The 19,043-nt window shown below is 53.1% G+C and overlaps 1 protein-coding gene across 3 annotated transcripts in view; it reads right to left on the bottom strand.

Moving 5' to 3' along the window:
• Positions 1–2,308: 2,308 nt before the first annotated feature.
• The window catches only part of SLC8A1 (solute carrier family 8 member A1), a 123,836-nt gene continuing 107,101 nt past the window's right edge, over positions 2,309–19,043 (bottom strand). For 2 of the 3 annotated variants that reach the window (XM_049818235.1, XM_049818236.1), the window contains exons 4-8: positions 16,565–16,582; positions 14,793–14,923; positions 13,510–13,609; positions 7,528–7,803; positions 2,309–4,874 (exon numbers count right to left, since the gene is read on the bottom strand). In XM_049818235.1, the coding sequence (XP_049674192.1) occupies positions 4,498–4,874; positions 7,528–7,803; positions 13,510–13,609; positions 14,793–14,923; positions 16,565–16,582 (902 nt within the window). In that variant the 3' untranslated portion in view covers positions 2,309–4,497. The remainder of the gene's footprint in view (positions 4,875–7,527; positions 7,804–13,509; positions 13,610–14,792; positions 14,924–16,564; positions 16,583–19,043) is intronic. The other variant, XM_049818237.1, reaches the window with a different exon arrangement.

Genomic DNA, 19,043 nt, shown 5'->3' with positions numbered 1-19,043 from the left:
GGCTGTCACTGCTCTGTGCGCTCCTTCTGTTTGTCCCCAAGCGCTTTGCAGTGGCCTGTGTGTGGAGTTGGAGCATCTGTGGGACTTGATAGCGGCGGATAGCGTCCGAGTTACTCGGACGTCTGGCTCTGAAAGTCCTTCGCACCGTGCTGCATCCTTTTCCATGGAAAGGTTTGCCTTTGGCTAGCGGGGCGGTGAGAGGGGGTGACAAGAATCCGGGGCAGGAGGATGGACGGAGGCTGAGGGTTTGAAGTGTGGTTTCTGGCAACCTCCCTGAGCCCAGGGCTTTATCAGAGATGCTCGATGCCCTTCCCTTGCGAGGGAGGTGGGGAGGCTGGCAGGGATGAGGAGGAGATGGGAGAGCGCGGGCATCAGACCCACGGGATGGGCAGGGGCAAGACGTGCCTGCGCCGGGGGCCGCGCTCCCTCCTGCTGTCCCCTGGCGGTGTGCTGCCAGGCACGGGCGTCTCGCAGAGGAGGGCAGTTTGCTTTTGCCTTTGGAGGGTTTGATTTAAAGACGAGGTTGGTGCGGCAGAGCCGGCGTTGCACCCTTGCGAACACAGGCGGGCGGCCGGGGCTCGGTGCAGCGGTCCTTCCCCTTGGCACGGCGAGGCGGCAGCCAGAGAGGTGAAAGGCTGACTGCTCGGCCGTGGCTCCACCGTGAGCGACTGGGCGGATGATACACATCATGCTTTGCATCCGCCCGTTAAAGATGCCAGAAAGCACGAAGCTGACAGAGAATAATTGCATAAACAAGGCTGGTGTTTACTGTGTGATTTAGGCCTCGTCCTAAGCAAGCAATGCTCCATCATTCCCTTCGGAAAGCTTTGTGAACAGAAGAGTTATTTACTGCCTGTTAAACCGAGCTGCTACACGAGTCCCGTTCAACTTGTTAATGACTTCAGCGACTGCAATTCATTCTGAAGAAGCAAATGATGAGAGCAAAATACCAACATCACCTTCCAGTAGATGTAATTACTGGGTCAGGAGAGCTGCTTTGCTTTCATCATTCACTGCCTGGGAAAAGCACACGGACGTGACCGGCTGCGTTCGCCTGGGGCTCGACGAGCATTGAAGCTTGACCCGCACTCATCCTGGAGGGTGCCAAGCACCTGCAGGGAGAGTGGGGCCGGCAGCACAGCTGGCAAAAAGCATCACAGTGTGTGGGGAAGGGCCAGGTTTGGGTGAGAGCAGCCCAGAGATCATGTTAAATCCTCTGGCTGCCAGGGTGTGTTAGCTACCTGCTCTGCCACACATCTCCTCACATCAGCAGATGGGAATTTTACTGCCTCTGGGCCTCTACAGACACCGCCATGCTGCAACAAAATCGGCTACCTCCTACCCTCTCTCTTTTTTTGCTCGGTGCCACGTTTCTAGCCTGGAGCTCGCAAGTCAGCCGCTGCTGTCGGTGCCAGTCTGACCGGCCGTGCGGCCCCATCCTGCTCCCGCACAGCCGATGGGCAGGAGCGTGGGCAGGAGCCTGACTGGGAGGAGTGGGGAAAGCCCCAGCAGATGAAGACACACACTGTCTCCAGAGCTGGTGTTTGAGTTCAGCTGTCAGAGCAGGACCTTGGAAGCATTGCGGGGGTGTGGGGGCCGTTGCGGTTATTAGGGGACAGCAGCTCAACAGATGCTGGATGAAACACAGGGAGGAGCAACATCCCTGGGCAGGTAGAGACATTTCTCCTCCTCAGTGCTGCCCGAGATCTGTCCAGCCATGGGGGTCACAAACGGCCCACGGCACCTGGACTGGAGCACGGGCAGGCAGCTGCCCAGAGCAGCCTGAGCTCCCGGTTTGCTGCATTCCTACTTATCATTAGCTAGTGGCTTAACCTAGAGCAGGTCACTGTGAGGTTGGAATGAGAGCCAGGAGCCGTTCTACGTAGCTAGAGGACACAAGCAGAAAGAGCTGCTGAGTACCTTGGGGGCATATGCACAGCTCTCCCCAAGCCTAGGGCAAGCTAGCAATGATGGGGGACCCAGCACAGGAGCGGGTCCTGGCCCCAGAAGGATTGCACTGCCGCTTTGTCCTTGGGTGGTTTCCTGCATCCCCCTGAGAGCTGGGCAGGCTGCGAGCCCCGGCTGTACCGCGGCACACCAAGCCCGAGGCGTGATGGAGATGGAGGAGGAAGAAAACCATGAGATGGGGCAAGAGCGGGCGTGCGGAGGCACCGTTGCCCCCCCGTCAGTGGCAGAAGCACAGCGAAGGCAAACCAATGAGTAAAGAAGAGATGGGTACAACAGAAAGGGAGACAATGGGAGGGAAAGGAAGGGTGTTCCATAGAGAATATGCAGGAGCACTACTGGATCCATCAGGAATCATTACAAACTTTATTTGTCTGTGCATTGTGTAGCATTGATAAGGATCATCACAATTAGTGGACTCACTGCCTATAGTGGTGGGCAATACACACAAAGAAAAATCAATGAAGCCAAACAGATGAAAATGAAATCATTGTACATAATGGTAATCATAAACCTGAACAACCTGCGCCTGTGTTTGATTCTTCCCTCAAAATAATGAGAAACAAAAAGAAAACCCCCAAACCCATCAAAAGTGAGAAGAGGCTTGAGAAGAAGAAGAAAAAAAAAAAAACAACCCACAACTTCATATTCCTAGAGAAAATCTTACAACAGGTTACAAAAATTTCCACAGATTGTTCAAAATGAGTACAAATACCCCCAGCCAATCGGTTATGGTGCAAGCATCAGACGTGGTTTTCAGCTGGGTGGGAAGAGATCACCAGTGGACGTGCAGGCTGGGCGTTTGCCTGGCTGGGCCACCAGGAAGCCTGGTGAAGGGCATAGGGTAAGAAGACATCTCTCAACACCAGCGCACAACGTCAGCCCTGTGCTGCAACCAAGGGGGCTCTACACCCTGGGCTGGGCTCGTTACCCCAGCCCCCACTTCTGGAGTCGGGGGGTGATGCTGAGTTACACCTCCCTGTCTCATCCTTTCCATTGATTTCAGGTTCAGACAGTGCAAAATGTGGCCTTCTTCCTTGGGGGATGCTTCCCGGTCACCCTCAGCAGCGTGGGAGATCTCGTTATGGCCCTTCAGCCCTTCTGCTGAATTATTCTGCCTCCAAATGGCTGTGGGAAAGGACCAGCTTCGGGGACTGATCCTGATGGCTTAACGCTCAGAAACAGGGGCTGTCACTAGACCTCTGGGGAGACGGGAAATATCAGGGTTCTGAGGCAGCCACTGGCTATAAAGGCATAGGCAGGCAAGGTGCTGGGGCCCAGCCATGCTCACCCCCGCTTTGGGCTCGGACGCTGCTCATCCCGCTCAGGCTCCCTGGGTCCTTGTGTAAAACCTCCTGCGGATGGTGGAGGCCTTCACACCAGCTTCAGCCATGTCCTGGAATGGCCGCTGTCGGGGGCACCCCAGCCGCGCAGTGGGATGGAGCCTGCAGTCGCTGGGGTATGGGTTTTCCTCCCCTGAAAACCTACATCTGTGTGGCTGTTATTGCTTCTCATGGACCCACGCGCGGAGTGATAAATGGGGACGGCTTTCCCTCCTTTTACCCGTGCTAAGAGGAAACAGATGAACGAACAAAAACCTATGGCGAAACTAAACTAAACAAAATAAATAAAACCCAGTGAAAAGAAAACACTTGTATCTGTAATGCTCAACCCACATGGCTGGAAGGACTATCGCTATAGGATGCTATATACAGATAGGGTTCGTTTCATTCATGCAAATGTTACAAATACCACGACAGCATGCCCGAGGAGGCAGATGAGGCGGGAGGAAGGCCCCTGCCACTCCGCGCAGCCTTGGCTTAGGACACTGGACACGAGGTTGCAGCTGCGCATCCCCAAAGCACGGAGGGGGAAAGGTGAGGGGCATGTGAGGGGGAAATGCTAGTTGTACACACGCCAAAACAAAACAAAAAAAAACCAAACCCAACCCCAAATCAATGACGAAAACGGTTTGTGTTCTATCCTTAGAAAGCTCCCACAATTTCCCCTTGTCTTCAGTCCGGTCTCTCGCTTCTCTCCAACAGGGCCAGAGGGGACGTTCCTGAGTGGCGAAGGCAGGTGGATGGTGGTTGGAGATCAGGACCCTCGCTTTCCTCTCCGTCCCTCACCCACTGCTCTGTTTCTCACCAGCTACTCTGGCTTTCCCTGTACCAACATGCCCCGGTCGCCTTCGCATCCATCCTCCCGGGGGGGTCGGCGGGTGGGAGAGAGCGATGGGAAAGGGCTCGGTGCCTACCAGCTGCTCTTGTTGGTAGAGTTGCAGAGAGGGCCCTGCCGCTGGGCTCCTGGCCGGGGCCGCTGCCCGGGGAGGAGTCCTGCTGGCTTTGGGGTCCTGCCTAGTTCAAAGGATGCTCCAAAGCCGCTTTCCATCAGCAGGTGTGTGAACATGGCAAATCTCTTTTATTCTTTCTCTGTTCATTATACACAGCGTTATATCTATATCTATACCTATATATCGCTCTATATAGATACATATAGATATATATATATTTACTATCTCTGATTGTCCCTTTAGAAGCCCTTTATGTGGCAGTAGGCTTCCAGAGATGAGAAGAATATGTACAAGAGCCAGAGGAGGATAAAGAGTGAGGAAGTGAGCAGCTTGGAAGTCCGCGGCCCGCCCAGCTCACCTCCAATCTCGGGTCTCCGCCGGTAGAGCAGCACGCCCACACTGATAAAAGCAAAAATGGTGAAGAGGGTGACGGAGAAGGCCAGGGTGCCAGGCGAGACTTGGAAGGCTTGTCCGTGTGCTGCGTGGTAGATGGCTGCGATCGACCAGGCCACCCCGATACCCAGGAAAACGTTCACGGCATTGCTCCCGGTGACGTTCCCGATGGAGGCATCCGCATACTGGTCCTGCGTCGCTGCTACTTTGCTGGCAAACGTGTCTGGAAAGGGAAGGCAGAGAGAAACCCTTGGGAAACAGCCAGGTAAGGAGGGACAGCAGCAGGCAGCTTGGGGACAAGTGTCAAGGCATCACTTGGGGAATGAAGACAGTGGGTAAGGGGACAGGGTACAGCCCTGTCTATGGGCACTCCCAAGGAAGGGCATGTCTGGCCAGAGCCAGAGTGACAGTCAGGGTCCAGAAATGCCCAGGAGGGAAATCTCAATGTCCAGAAATATGGGGCTTTCCCCAGTATGGCCCCAGATGCCCCACAGTGCTTCAAGCAAGAGACAACACTTCCCAGTACTACACGGTGTTGGCCCCTTCTCCCACATCCACTAATGTGTTGACCTGTAAAAGAACAGAAAAGGTTGGAAAAGCTTTGTGGGAGCCACAATGGTTTGTATCTGTCCTCCAGGTCACCTGAAGTTTTGTATTTGTGTTTCTGTGTTTGCTTTAATGATGTCTTTCCAAAACCTTTTGCCTCACTAAAGTCCAGTGCCTTGTGCAGACCCTGACACTTTGGTAAACAAGTGGTCATCTTTCACCCCTTAGGGAGAAAAACCATGCAGGTGGGTGTATGCTTGCCCAGGTACTCCACCAACTTTAATACCAGTGGCAAAATTGCTGTGATAAAGCTCAGCTGGCCTTTTACATGGCAGATCTTGTGTCAAGTAGCCCAGCATGACACTGCTCTGCACCACAGGGAAGTCCTGATTTTACATCCAAACCCACTCTGGATCTGCTCTCTGAGCAGGATGGGGGGGATTAGCATCTGGGTTTTGTCCAGGTGAGCACTCTCAGCTAACAGTGAGAAGATGAATCCTTAACTCATCTGCACTCCCAGATCACCTTGGGTACAGGCAGCAGAGTGTGGCTCAGAAAAAGAAAATGGTGAGGTCAGATTTAATGTTTATTAATTCTACAGAGTTTCCTTTACGCTCCTTCCCAGTGGGACTCCAAGGTGAGACGGTGAAGCTCAGCCTGGCACGAAGACCCAGTTTCATGTAACGGGAGGGGCTGGGCACCTATAAGCACAGCAAGGGGGGCCATTTGCAGCAAACAAATCAAAAGGCTGCTTTATTTTTTTAGAAAAGCTCCCATGGAAGTGCATCTGACTGCTGAGGGAAGGAAAAGGCATTTCACCCTGATCTCAGCCTTGGTCACGGTGCAGTAACAGGGTTGTGGGGCAATGCTGATGCCTCTGTGGCTCTCCAGCTGCCACCGTGGGAGGAGGGATGGGGCACACTGACAGCGCCATGCAGAGTGTGCGGAAACAACCACGCACACTTCTGCAAGCTTGAGCGGTGCTTTTAATGCAGGGAAGGTCCCCATCAGTCTTGTTTTCACTGCACGTTTGTCTGATGCCTGTCTGCCTGCCTCCTGGAAGGCAGGTGTGGAGGAAACCAACTAGCACCCAGCTAACACAACACAGTCTGGGAGCATCTGCTAGTTCAAACAAGAGTAGCCAAATGTACCCTAAAAAGAACTTCTTAAATGCTACCCTTTGTTGACAAAAGCAGGAGGGAAGATTTTCACTGTCAAGGGTGTGAGACAGCCCTGCAAACCTTGCGCCTAAAAGCTCTAGTGCCAGAGGTCTAAAAAATGCTACTTCTTCTGTTCCTGGCCCTAATCTATTCTTTCTTTTGGTTCTGCTGCTTCTTTTTGGGATCTGATAGCCTTAGGACAATTTCAAGATCTTCAAGCACCTGAGTGCTGATCACTGGAAGCCTGGGGGTGGCGAGGGAAGGTGTGACCGACGTGAGGCGTGGTTGAGTTGGGGTAGAGCCCCTTCTCTGGGAACCAGGCTCTGCCTGGCCAGCACAGCACATGGAATAAGGTGAGAGAAAGGCACAGGCCCTCTCACACAAGCTGACATGGGACTTCCCAGAGAAACCGTGTCACTGGGACCATCCTCTTCAGTGCACTGGTTCATCCCTAAGAGGGGCCCTTTGCTGAGCTGGTTGCAGCAAGTTGGCTGGGTTGCAGCAAGTCAATGTGCATTGGGAGGACAAAGTGGTATGTAGGTATGGAAACTCATGCTTTTTTCTCTCCCTGGTCAGCCCTCAGTCTCTGCTGTCTTCTGAGGCTGGGTGACCATTCGATCAGAGACACGTCTCCAAACAGTTGTGGGGCCGGGGCCTTCTAGGGCCTTCACAAGTTGCATTTCGAGCAGGTTCCCCGGCTCAGCAACCTCACCTTGATCCATCTGAACCAAATCTGACCCTGGTCTCACACAAAGGTGTCTGTGGGGGATGATGCACCCTGAGTATGGACTACCACCTAACGGGAGGCAAGGTTAAAGGAGCAGATGCTCAGAAAGTACAAGACTGGCAACACAGGCAGCATTTTAATCAAAGACCAATTTCCTACTCTGAGAGTGGATGCCGTGGAGGCTGTCCACAGAAATAGACACTTCACAGTCTTTGCAAGGGCAAGGTCCTTGAAATAATTTTGTGGACTGAATCCACATCCTGGTTTGATCCTCCCTGCCCACCTGAGACTGAAAACCAACTTCCACATTTACCTCATATCTGTCCTTGGGGGTCCTGCAGAGCACAGCCAAGGACCACACTGTGCCCAGCTTTCCCAGCCCAAACCCAAACCCAGACTGGGCAGAGATGGACCTTTACAACAAATCCTGCTGTTTTCCTTACCTGGCACTGACGTCCCCAGTGCGACAAACACGACTGCGGTGACCGAGTCCTTCAAGCCAATGGTGCAGCCGAAGTGGGATGCCAGGTCACCGATGAAAGCTGTCAGGAGGCCAATCATGAGGATGGAGACAACAAAGCAAGCCCAGCCATTCCAGTAGTCTGTCGGGGGCACGAAGGCAAAAAGGACCTTCCAGAAGACAGTCAGAAAGTGCATCACGTAGTCGAAGCAGGAGGGCAGCTTCTCCTCCCCACATTCATCGTCATCGTCATCTTCCCCTGGAGAAAACCACCAGTGCCTGATTAGACTCGCCCATCCTGAGGGAGGTCGGGCAAAGCTCCTGTACCTACGGCATCCCCCCAAATGCCGTCTCTCATGATTTGGGCCCTAGAAGGCCTTGACTTCCAAATGTCTTATTTTCTGGGTGATCATCAGAGGGGCTTGATGGCCTTTCCTGGCCCCTTTCCACGCCACAGAGACCCTCCAAGGCATTAGTTTCGAAAACCAACCTGCACTTCAGAAATTGCAGAGCCTCGTGCCAGCACCTCTGCCTGAGTTGAACCACCAGATGCTTTCTGGGACCCAGCCCCTGCTCGGGAGCCCTTTCCCCAGAAGACGTGGGAAACAACCGGCCTCACACTGGCTGGAGCCAACTGGGACGGGCAAACCCACCAAGAGCAACACGTGCCTCATGGAGACTCCCCTAAGGAAGCCCTTTTTGAGCCGCTTTTCACAAGTGCCTGTGATTGCCTCTAGCTCTCTGGAAAGACGGCTGGTTTGTGTGGCTGCTGAGCTGCTAGCTCTGGCGCTTCACCTTTTCTACAAATTGGGGTCCAGCCATAAAGAATACCTGCTCTAAAACCTCCCTGGTCCATCACTGCTGACTGTCCTTCCCTGTTGTATTTCCCTGCCCCTTCACACACCTCCCTACGAGCTCTGGCTGCCCATTCCTTTCAGTCTGGTCTGACCCAGGTCAGTGGGTTTTCCCTGCACAAGAAAACATTTTCCCATTTGCACACCTTCCAGGTAACTGTCAAGCACCGCAGGTCATGAGCCAGCAATGGGGCATCATTTGTCACAGCAAAAATGCACTTTCCTTCTTCTCTTTGTTTTCTGTCCCTGATCCAGGTCAGCGCTCCACTTCTCCCCAATCTGTTGTTAATGCCTTGCAGGGGTCATTCTCCCAGCTTGAGACTGCCAGCAGTCCTGGCCCCATCTCTGCTCACCAGGCACATTGTGTGGGTTGGACCCGGGCTCTCCTGGTGCTGTGCTGAGTGCTCAGCCCCGCGCAGCACACCGCTGCTCAGGGCTGTGGCCCCTGCGGCACTTGCAAGACCTGGGTCTCCAGCACAGATGAGGAGTTGGGGATGTGAGTCCTCATGTCCATCCTGCCCGATGTCCCGGGGGTTCTCGGACCCCGAGTGCCAGCTGCTGCATGCCCCCAGACGCTCTCAGGGAGTTACACACCCACAGCCATGCCCCCTGGATGTGCAGGCTGGCTCGTGCCCAGAAGCTCTCCTGTGGGTCACAGGGAAAGAGCTCAGCAGACGTCGGACCATCCCAGCCCCCTCCCCTGGTTCCTCGGCCCTTTCCCCTGGCACTGGCCCAGCACATCTTCACCTTGTCGGTCCCAGCAGAACCATGGGGATCCAGGCAGGTGTCTCTGTTTCTCCCTTCCCTGCTCCAGGTGTCAACACCTCACCTGTCTCCCCAAAGCCACTTGGCATCCAGCCTCCAGGGAGACCCCATTGTGTGGGGTTGACCGGGCCAGTGAGCCCCTTGGGGCTGGTGACCTCCAGCAGCTCAGATGTGGCATCTCATGAGCCTGCCGGCCAGCCTGTCCTCTGGGCAGGCTGCATGGCAAATGTGGAGCTCCCCCAGCCTGACACAGTGGTCAAAAACTCCTCCTGCTCATGCTGGAACCACCCCTGGGCATGAAGGGGAGGTGACGCTTCCCAATGAAATCCGTGGGAGCCTTCCTGCTGCCCTCAAGGAACAAGGATGGGTTTCTAAGTCACAGACGTCGGGGATTCCAAGGCCATTGCAAGTTGTGTTAAAGACATTCCTTGCACTCGGGTTGGTGATTTGTCATTGCCTTTGATGCATTTTTTTCCCCTCCAAGGATGTGGACCACCAGATCTCCCTGCACGGCTGTTGGAAGAAGCTCCTTACCAATGGGAGGATGCAACATGCAGTCCATCCCCGTCAGACGGCACGAATGAGCCTGGCTCTCCTTCTCTGGAGGACACCTTGGGATGGCAGAAAAAAGGGGCCAAGTCCCAGAGTAGCCAAAAGCACCCAGTGAGACCTGAGCCTCTGCTCTGCTCCACCACAGTGGGTGAGGGGACGAGGTCCCACCTCGCCAGACACTGGGTTTAGAGGGATGATGGCTCTGTGCCTGGGAAAAGCTGCTTCTCCCAGCAGCCACAGTACTGATCAGGCTGGCGTAAAGCATTTGAATGAGACCGTGCTGGTTTTTTCTGCCCCACTGCTGGCCAGGGTGAACATTCCTCCTTTCACATCTTCCTCCACAATGTGGGTGTTTGACTGAATAACAAAATTTATAAAGCCTCCTACAGGGAGAATAAAATGGCCTTGCTGTATGCTGTGTACCAATACGTGGGTATCAATTAACCCTGTGTTCGAATGGTGGCTTTGTGCCGTGACAACAGAGTTACTGGGGGAAGCTGCTGGTGAGCTGCTTGCTTTGTTGCTGCTGATAACAACAATCGCTTTCTGCCTCATCGCAAAGGTGGTGACGAAAAGCCAATTGCGGGATCAAGACATGGCATCCTTCCTGGGAAAGTGGTGCCAAACCCTGCGCGCTGAAGTTTCACCTCTTTGCTATTCCCCTTTGTGGTCCCGCAGAGAGCGCACGGTACATGGGAGCAAGAAAAGGAAAAGGCGCAGGGATCATCCAGATTGTGATCACCCTCCAGAGATGTGGTAACCTGTTAGGGGAGCCAACCTGCTCTTGGTTTGGCCCAGCTCCGGTACAGGTAATCCTTGCACTCTGCTGGCATCCTTGGGGCTCTCAGCAGAGACGTGGCTGCAGGGGAGAGGGCGGCAGGAGGGGGCTTCTAATGCAGGTATCTGTCTGTACAGAGGGGGTATGGCATCCCACGTGAGGACGGGGGTGAAGCTGGAGGGGATTCAGTGGGGCCACCAAGATGATTGGAGCCTGGAGGATGTTGCCTATGGGGAGAGGTGGAAGGAGATGGCTTGGTGAATCAGGAGGAGAGGAGGTTGGAGGGGACCAAGCAACAGCCTACAGTGGCTTGGAGGGCATGTACAGAGAGGATGGAGTGAAACTCGGCTCTGCACTGACAAGTGATACAAGGGGCAACGGCCACAGACTGCACCTTGGGTAGTAACATCAGGAGAAACATCTCCTTCAGGAGGGTGGTGCAGCCCTGGGACACATACCCTGGCTGATGAACATCATCTTTGGAGGTTTTCAATATTTGGCTAAATAAAGCCATGAAGGACCAGGGAAAAGTCCTACCCGGCACCCTGTTGGGGTGCAACTTTGCACACGTCGTTTGTCTTCAAAGCACCTTTGCAGATCAAGACCAAACATACGATAGAGGCAGTGGGAAACTTCATATCTCTACAAAAACTTGATGGAAAATTCTGCGTTGCTTGGCTTTAAAGCTTCAAACTCACTATGGCAGAAACAGTAGCTAATCTGTGGCATGGTGTTATTATTTTGGGAGATATAAATACCCTATTCCTGTGCATTGTTGTGAAGATAAGGAATAGTTTTTTAACCTGGGAAGCCTATGCTAGCCTCATTGTTTTGCTCGTTGCACAAAGGCTGGTACTGGCAGGATACGCTGTGCTGTGCTCACACTGTAATTTTGCAGCAGGTATTTTCTCTCCCAAGCTGCATGGCAGCAGTACTGTCATGGATCTAAACCTTTATGGAGACGATAAAACAGACTGAAAAGTGAACATGAGTGCCACTGTCATAACACTCATCCAGATCTGTCTATCATTTTATTAAGCGGCAATAACATCTCTCTTTTGAAGAACTGACCAGATCCTGTGAAGGTGACTTGAAACGCAGAGTGAGGTCAGATGGTGACCCAGGGGTGCATTCAGGAACAGGCTCACAAACCCCAGGTTGTTTTTGCCGTGGAAGAAACTTTATGGGCTGTTGGGTGCACCCCAAAGGCAGCTATGGGTGAGAGGCTTCAGCTCAGCCCTGCGGACAGCGCAGGATGGCACGGCACGGCATGGCACAGTCTTGCCTACACCTGCACTGCCCTTCCACAGACCTGACCTCCTGCTGCTCCATCGCTCAGCATCCCTGCCAACACTGCTGCCAGTTGCTCACTGGGTGGGAAGTGGGCTTTTAGTGTGTCTTTTCTCAGCTGGGATGTTCCATTTTGAAGTGCCAGTGTGTGACTTTCACCTGCGCTCCATGGTGGGCTGCAGGGGAAAACTCAAACCCAAACTCCAGTGTTTGAGGCATTTTAACTTGCCTGGCACAAAGGTTGAGGAGCTAAATCCTGGCAAAAAAGTAGGTCCAGAGCTCAGAGACAAATTGCTGTTCCCCATCTGCAAGGGACAGCTCCTGTCCACCAAAATATGCCATGTTTATTAAATGTTTGTTAATCATCCTGTTAGCACTGATGGTGGCTGTATATTCAAGACACGGTGGCAATGGGACTTTCACATAACTGCAGTCTTTACCTGTGTCACAGAGATGGGATCCAAGTACCAGTGATTATCTTTGCTTTAATATGGGATGCAATTTAATAATTGATTCTGGCATAGATTAGTTTAGTCGTATTAGCTACAAAACCTGCAGCAAGGATTGTCTTGCATGATATGTTCATGCTGTATCCAAAATAATGGAAGGCTCTTGGCTGGAGGCTCTAAGAATAACTATGCTACAAGAGGAGGGATCACAGTTTGAGGAGATAGCTGCTGCACAATGTCCTATCCTCATTTTCAGAGGCAGAGAATAAATGGTATGGCAATCACTTTTAATTACTTTGTGCTGGGCAGAGATTACCCTGTACAGCAGAGCTCCAGGTAGGAAGTGTGAATGTTCCCCCATGCATTTCAATGCACAATTAGCCAGATGAGCTCAAATTGCCTTCCCCAGTGACTTAATTTAAGCTGGTTGATTTTGCCCTAATGCCTGCACACACACAGCCCAAGCTGCTGGGCTGTGAGGTGGTAACATTCAGGCAGTGAGTTATAGTGTCTCCAGCTGTTAGAACCACATCTGGAGGAGACCACCTTTCTTTAACCTTCCACAGATGTGGCAATGCTGATGTATCCTATACTGGGCATACTGGTAAACGTGGCACTGGTGCCTGTGAAAACAGTAGAACAGGGCATTTGTGAGGGAAAGGCAATTGTCCAAGAGAAGAAGGATATGATCAGATATGATCTGATATGACCACAGATATCATGTGCTGCTACAGCTCTTGGGGTGCTGAGCCATTAAATACCTCCAGCCACAGCTGTCTGGAGCAGCAGGAGCTCCTGAAAGCAGGGGGTCAAGGGACAAATTTTGGCCCACAGAGAGGGTGGCTCAGCGGCCGTCTTCAGGGCTTAGCACCCTCGCTACTGCATTGTCCTCACCGCAGCAGGACAGGGAGCACCAGGGATGGGGAGCACTGCTGCTTCGCTCCAGCGTCATTTATGCCACTCGGAATTTAACACACTGTTCACCTCCCAGATCCCTCTCACTGAAATGACTTTTCCCCTCTGCCATCTGGTAACAGCCAGGGTGTTTCTCTGCCGGGTGCTAGAGACACACTTAATGCAGGAGGTTTCCTACACATCAGACAAGGTGCTCTCACAAAAGGGTTTAATCAGCTGTCTTATTTATGCAGGCCCTGTAAATAACTCTGCCACTCGTTTTGCCTCCTGCTGCTCCACTACAGTCTGTATTACTGATACAGCCAAGCCAAGACACGACCGAGGCTGATGGTAATTCAACTGGAGCTGTGGTCCAAACTCACCTGCGCTGACAGTAATAGCCTCAATAAACTGCTCCCTCCAGCTGTTTGTGCCAACCACCAGGGCCAGGTTTGTCTTCTTAATGAGCTTGTCCACCGTGTTCTGTGGATGGAGATGCAGAGGAGAGAATTAGGGGCTATCGGGCTGGAGACGCTGGGCTAAAACCCACTGGCCCTAGTGCTTACAGCCATGCACTTATGGAAAGAGCTTAGCAGATTTTAAGCTCAGGTCAAGAGCCCCAGCAGTGAAAGCAAATGTAAGTACTTGCAATTCCCCTTGCTGCTGCTCAAAAAGACCTTTTGAAACCTGCTCATGATGGGAGTTTGCACCATCTCTGTGGAGGTTTAACAGCAAATAGCGCTGAGGTGCCACAGCTCCTGTCCTTCCCAACGCCTTGGGAAGAATTTTTACTGGACTGCTTCAAAGCACTCTCTGGGACTTGATCAAGGCCCATTTGTGGAGCTGGGCTCCACCTCCCTGTGCCGCTCAGGAGCTGGAGCTCAGTGCCAGCAGGGAAGGTGCTGTGGCAGCAATGCTGTAGGCAATGTTCCTGGGCAGGCAGCCTGAGGGCTGCCCTCCCGCTGGGATGCCTCAGGCACACACTGACGGTGGGCAGGGAAACCAAGGGGGGGAGGCAGCCACCGCTGCAACACAGTGAAGGCGGTCTGTTATTTTTTATACTGCAGAAAAATGGAAAAGGTAATGCAATGGCCAGTTTTCAGCTCTTGGTCTGGCACACGCATTCATGCAGCTTAGCTTCACAGCCGTTACTTGCATTTAGGGTATCAGCCCTTTGCGCTGGGAGTCCCAGGCTCGGGGCTCACTCAAGACCGCCTGTAAGTAGGACCTGGGTGTAGCACACCACTGTGAGGACAAGGTTACATTTTAAAGCAACCTGCAGCATTTTGGAGCCCTGTCAACTCTTAGGCTCACCAGACTGATGTGCTTGTATAATAATAACCACAAAGAGTCTGTGAGTGGGACAGGAAGACTGGGATCATCCCCCAAGGACCATGGCTGTGGGCTAATGGCCAGGCTAATGAGGATGCGGAGTGCATTTTAACCCACAGCCATCTTACTGGGGTGGCCCTCACCCTTTCATCATGCCTTGGCTCAGCTACCTTTCAAAGCGTCCCTCGCTCCTGCTCTGAGGCCTTGTGATGCCAGGAGCTGCCTGACTTTGCTGCAATACCATCAACGCGTGCTTGCCAATGCCGTGCAAATGCAAAAGGAGGGTCCCCAGCTGGAGGGGAAGAAAAGCAAGGACAGGGGACGCGGACAGTACCTTGAACTCGTAGGATTCCTCAATGATGACTTCGAGCTTGGTGTGCTCTCCCAGGACCGGGCGCCCCAACTCGGCGATTCGACGCTCTTCCTCCTCCTTGCTGGTCAGTGGCTGCTTTTCTTCATCCTCCTCTGCAAAGCAAAGAGCCCGTGGGTGAGCCAGGACCGGCCAGTCACTCTCTGGAGCTGGCTTCCCATCAGAGGGGGAGGTCAGGAAGTCTCTGGGTGGGAGCATGAGTGACAGAGCAGCTGAGAAGGAGGAGGTCATGGAGCAATAGACAAGGTAGTTTTGCTGGGAAATGCTTGCAAGAGGTCTGCAACTCGTCCAACCTCAAAAGGAGTCCAGTTCACCTTCAGGGCTGGGAAACAGCTTATCGCCTGGTACCCGCTGCCTCTCCTACAGGGATGCTGGGAGGGGACAGGTTATCCCTGGGGCTACACTGTTTCCCAGGTCTCCAGGTCTGCACTGGTGCATGGCCAGGACATTTCTATCAGCCTGTTACAACCAAAAAGAGCTGCCAGCAGCCCCAGGGCTGAGATGGGTATGAAATCTTGGCTCTGCCTCCTTCCAAGCAGGCCTTTACCTTGGGGAAGTGGCCGGCAGCCGGACAGCATGAAACTCCTGCTGTGATGGTGGGGCTGGAGCCATACAGGTGCGAGGTGCCATCCACAGGGCACGGCCGGGCCCCAAACCCTGTGAGAGGAGGCAGCGGAGGGGCTGCAGAGCAACGGAGCAGGTCTGCACTGCCACTGGCATCCATGCAACCTTTGGGGCACGGGGACCCCTGGCAGCATGGCTTTTGTCACTGCAGACCCCCGCTGAGCTCCCTTCCAGCCCACCCCAGGGAGGAGCGGGGCATCAGCGCTAAAAAGGGCTGGATTCACTGGAGACATGAGTTAAACTGTCAGTAGTCAAACACCCCAGTCAGTCCGTGTTAGACCACCGCGGCCCTCGTGCGTCACGCTCCCGGTACCTCGGATGGTGACCACGGTGCAAGGAAGAGGATGATCTCTAGCCTGGACCTTCCTGAAGACAGGTTTGCCTATCAAAGCGATCAGTAGGAGATCAGCAGGAGGGACCGTATGCCCCGTGCAAACCGCCGCTGTGCGGTTAGTAAGCTCTACTCCTACTTCACACGTGGTTAGCGTTGGTCCCTTGCCGGCTGCCCCTTGTCTGCACGGGTGGCACCACGCCGTGGGAAAGCCCTTCTCCTGCTGGTCCAAGGGACCGGCCTCACGGCCAGAGCATCCTTAGTCTGAATTATTGTTTCCAGGGCTCCCGAGGGGCTGCTTTGCAACGTGCGGGACCCGGGACCTTCTCCCCCTGCAGCGCTCAGCCTAGTGATGGGTGAAGGACGAGCAAACCACGGGCTGCGAGGACAAGCTCCCCGTGCCATGCAGAGCCCCGTGCACACCTCCTGTGCGGGGAGGGGAAGGCTGGACCAAGTGGAGAAAGGCCCCTGCTCCAAGAGATGGGGGGGGGGGGGGGGGCTGCCTGTTGCTTCAGGGGTGACGGCTGACCCCCCCCCCCCCCCCCCCGAGGTGGGGGTTAGGTGTGTGCAGCAGGCAGAGCACTCTGTGAGAGGACAGGGCGTTAGTGTGACTGGCTGGGGACATGGGGCCGCAGCACGGTGCCTTCTTACCCTTCCAGAGTTTCCCTCCAGGACAGAAAAAAATCAAAGAGGAAACCAAGAGGAAAAAGCGGGGTGAGCGTATGGCCATTAAAAGGAGGGAAGGGGGGGGGGGGGGGGCGGGGAGAGCAGAAATCCATACCTGTGATGGTGAAGCCACCTAGATGAAACCAAAAATGAGAGAGAGAGAGAGAGAGAGAGAGGATTAGCATCGGCACAGCAACACGGACACCCTGCATCCCGCAGGGACGTAGTGGTCCTTCCCTGCCCCATGGCCAGGGACTGCGGACATGGGGGGCTGCTTCCCGACACACGCCCCAGGGGTAGTGCAGGGAGACCTGAACACAGGCTTTTCAACCCACACCTGTAAGCTGCCACCCCCAAGTACCCAATATATGCTGCGGAGTGGGCAAAACCAGTGCGAGCCTGCCCTGGGTCTGGGGGTGTTGCGGGGACTGAGGGCAGCTTTGCTTCCCTCCCTGGCCGCCCTGTGCTGGGGATGGCCAGCAAAGAAATTCAGGGGCTGGGTGGGCTCTAAATCTCCCCAAGACTGGAGGCAAAGTTTGCATCGTCTCTTCAGAAAGGACCGGCCAACTTTCCTGTCCAGCCACAAGCATCCCTAAGTCACCAGGCAATCCTGTTTCTGCCATGCCAGTGTAAAAGGCTATGGGTTAATTTGCATGGCGCAGGTTTGAGCTCGGGGTGTCGGCGGGTTTATTATGGCTGTAACAACTCCACTCCCAAAAAATGCTCCTCGCCACAGCAGGTTACTGCTCATTAACTTTAGTGACTTTGGGGCTTTACTCCAAGGAAAGATGTGGCATTAGATACCTGAGCTTACTTAAATAGTGCCGACCACCCTAAAAGAGAATGTTGTGAACAAAGAAAAACGTCAAGCAAAATTAATTGTCTCCGAAAATACGCAGACAAACTGGAAAAATGGAAAAGAAAAACAAATGCGCGCTTACCAAGCTCATTCAACAACAGGGCTGTGAAGGAGACAGACAGAGACAAACACAGAAGAAGAAAAGTAAATGAATAATGAAATCAAAAGGGATATCCACAGAAAGACTCCAGATCCCAGGGCAGAGATTTCAGATCTGTAAAGCTGCAGGATACCATTAGTGTTGAGAGAAAGGCACTAAAAATAAAGGAACAGAAATGTTGCATGGGATTGTGGATTTAAAATAAAAACTATTGCAAACATGGGGTGGATATGTGATTAAAAGGCACACTCCAAAAATTCATTTTTCCCCTTTGAATTGTATGTGCAAGATCTTCCATTGGTCTCAGAGGCAGTTCTGCCCTGGGGGAGAACACAAGATGTCCCATGTGCAGCGGCTACTGGCTTTGACCTCCTCCAGCTGCCTACTGGGGAGCAATAGCTCAACCAGGCAGGTGTGCTTCTGGCATATATAATGAGAGAAGAAAAGTCTGTGGCAAGGCTTGGCTCAAGGATCTTGTCGCTCAACTTTTTAGGTCTCCAAAACAGAAGAAAAAGCCTCTCCCTTAGGGCACTGGTGGGTCTCTGGCCTCTGAGGTGTGGACCTCACCACCGCTACATGGCCTAAGGGTGACATTTCAGAGATGCTCTTGTCTCCAGGGTACCGAGCACACAGCTCGCCCTGCCTTGCTGCCTTTCATACAAAACCAAGTACAAAAACCATTGCATGGCCAAAGCAGCAACTAGCATCCTTTAAAATCTTGACTTGCCTTCCAGCTAGTGAGTTCGCAAAGCTGAGCTTCCCCCGGGTTTCCTCAGTTATCTTTGTGACCAGGAGGATGACGAACTTTCTTTCCTTTTCCTTCTATTTTTAATTAAAAATTTCAGCTGTGATCTCATGAGCGGGTACCACGATTCTCAAAACTGGGGCCTGGAAAGTGTGTTTGCTCTTGCCAGGCTCACAAGCCTGAGCCCACGCTGGTCCCTGTGAAGCTGGGCAAATCCGGAGCCGCCGAGATGAGTTGTCCATGTGTCACTTTATCCTTGGCAACACTGGCTATTCTCCATAGATGCCACTGGCAGCATTTAATGATACAAACCCCACCTGCAGAGCCTGGGCCATGCCAGCGTGTCTGAATTTTTAGCCTTGCTTCTGCTAGCTAGTCACATAAACCAGCAGGAAACCTGAGGCAGGGGACGATGCAGCCAACCTAGACAGCACCAGTGCTGAAGGGGAACGTGGCATCGCTGCCGGCTGCGTTTTTAGCCTGAAATGCAGCAGCATGTCCCCACTCAGCATGGGGACCGCTGGGGGCCCTCTCTGTCCTGAACAAATAATGTATTACAACCCCATGCGTGCTGAAGGGAGAGCTTATGTCCCAGAAATGAGAAAGCAGCTCCAAGGCAGACAGACCTTGGCTGCTGCCAACTTTTTACAAAGGGTTTAATAAGGGTCTCTTGTAGGGCAACTAATTACCTTAAGTAACTCTAAAACTGCTTCTTGCTCAGCCACCAATACTGCGCAGAATTAGCTGTTGCCATTAATTTTCACTTAATTTCCTAGCAGAAACAGATGCATGGAAAAATAAGTGAACTCTGTCTTTTTGGGAAGGTTTGCAGTTGGTTTAGAAATGTGATGAAAGAGGAAATTGTTTTTATTATTCCTATGAGAAGCTAT

This window comes from Accipiter gentilis, chromosome 15 (genome assembly GCF_929443795.1).
Source record: "Accipiter gentilis chromosome 15, bAccGen1.1, whole genome shotgun sequence".
In the NCBI taxonomy this organism is placed as follows: domain Eukaryota; kingdom Metazoa; phylum Chordata; class Aves; order Accipitriformes; family Accipitridae; genus Astur; species Astur gentilis.
This window is presented reverse-complemented; position numbering and strand designations above follow the sequence as displayed.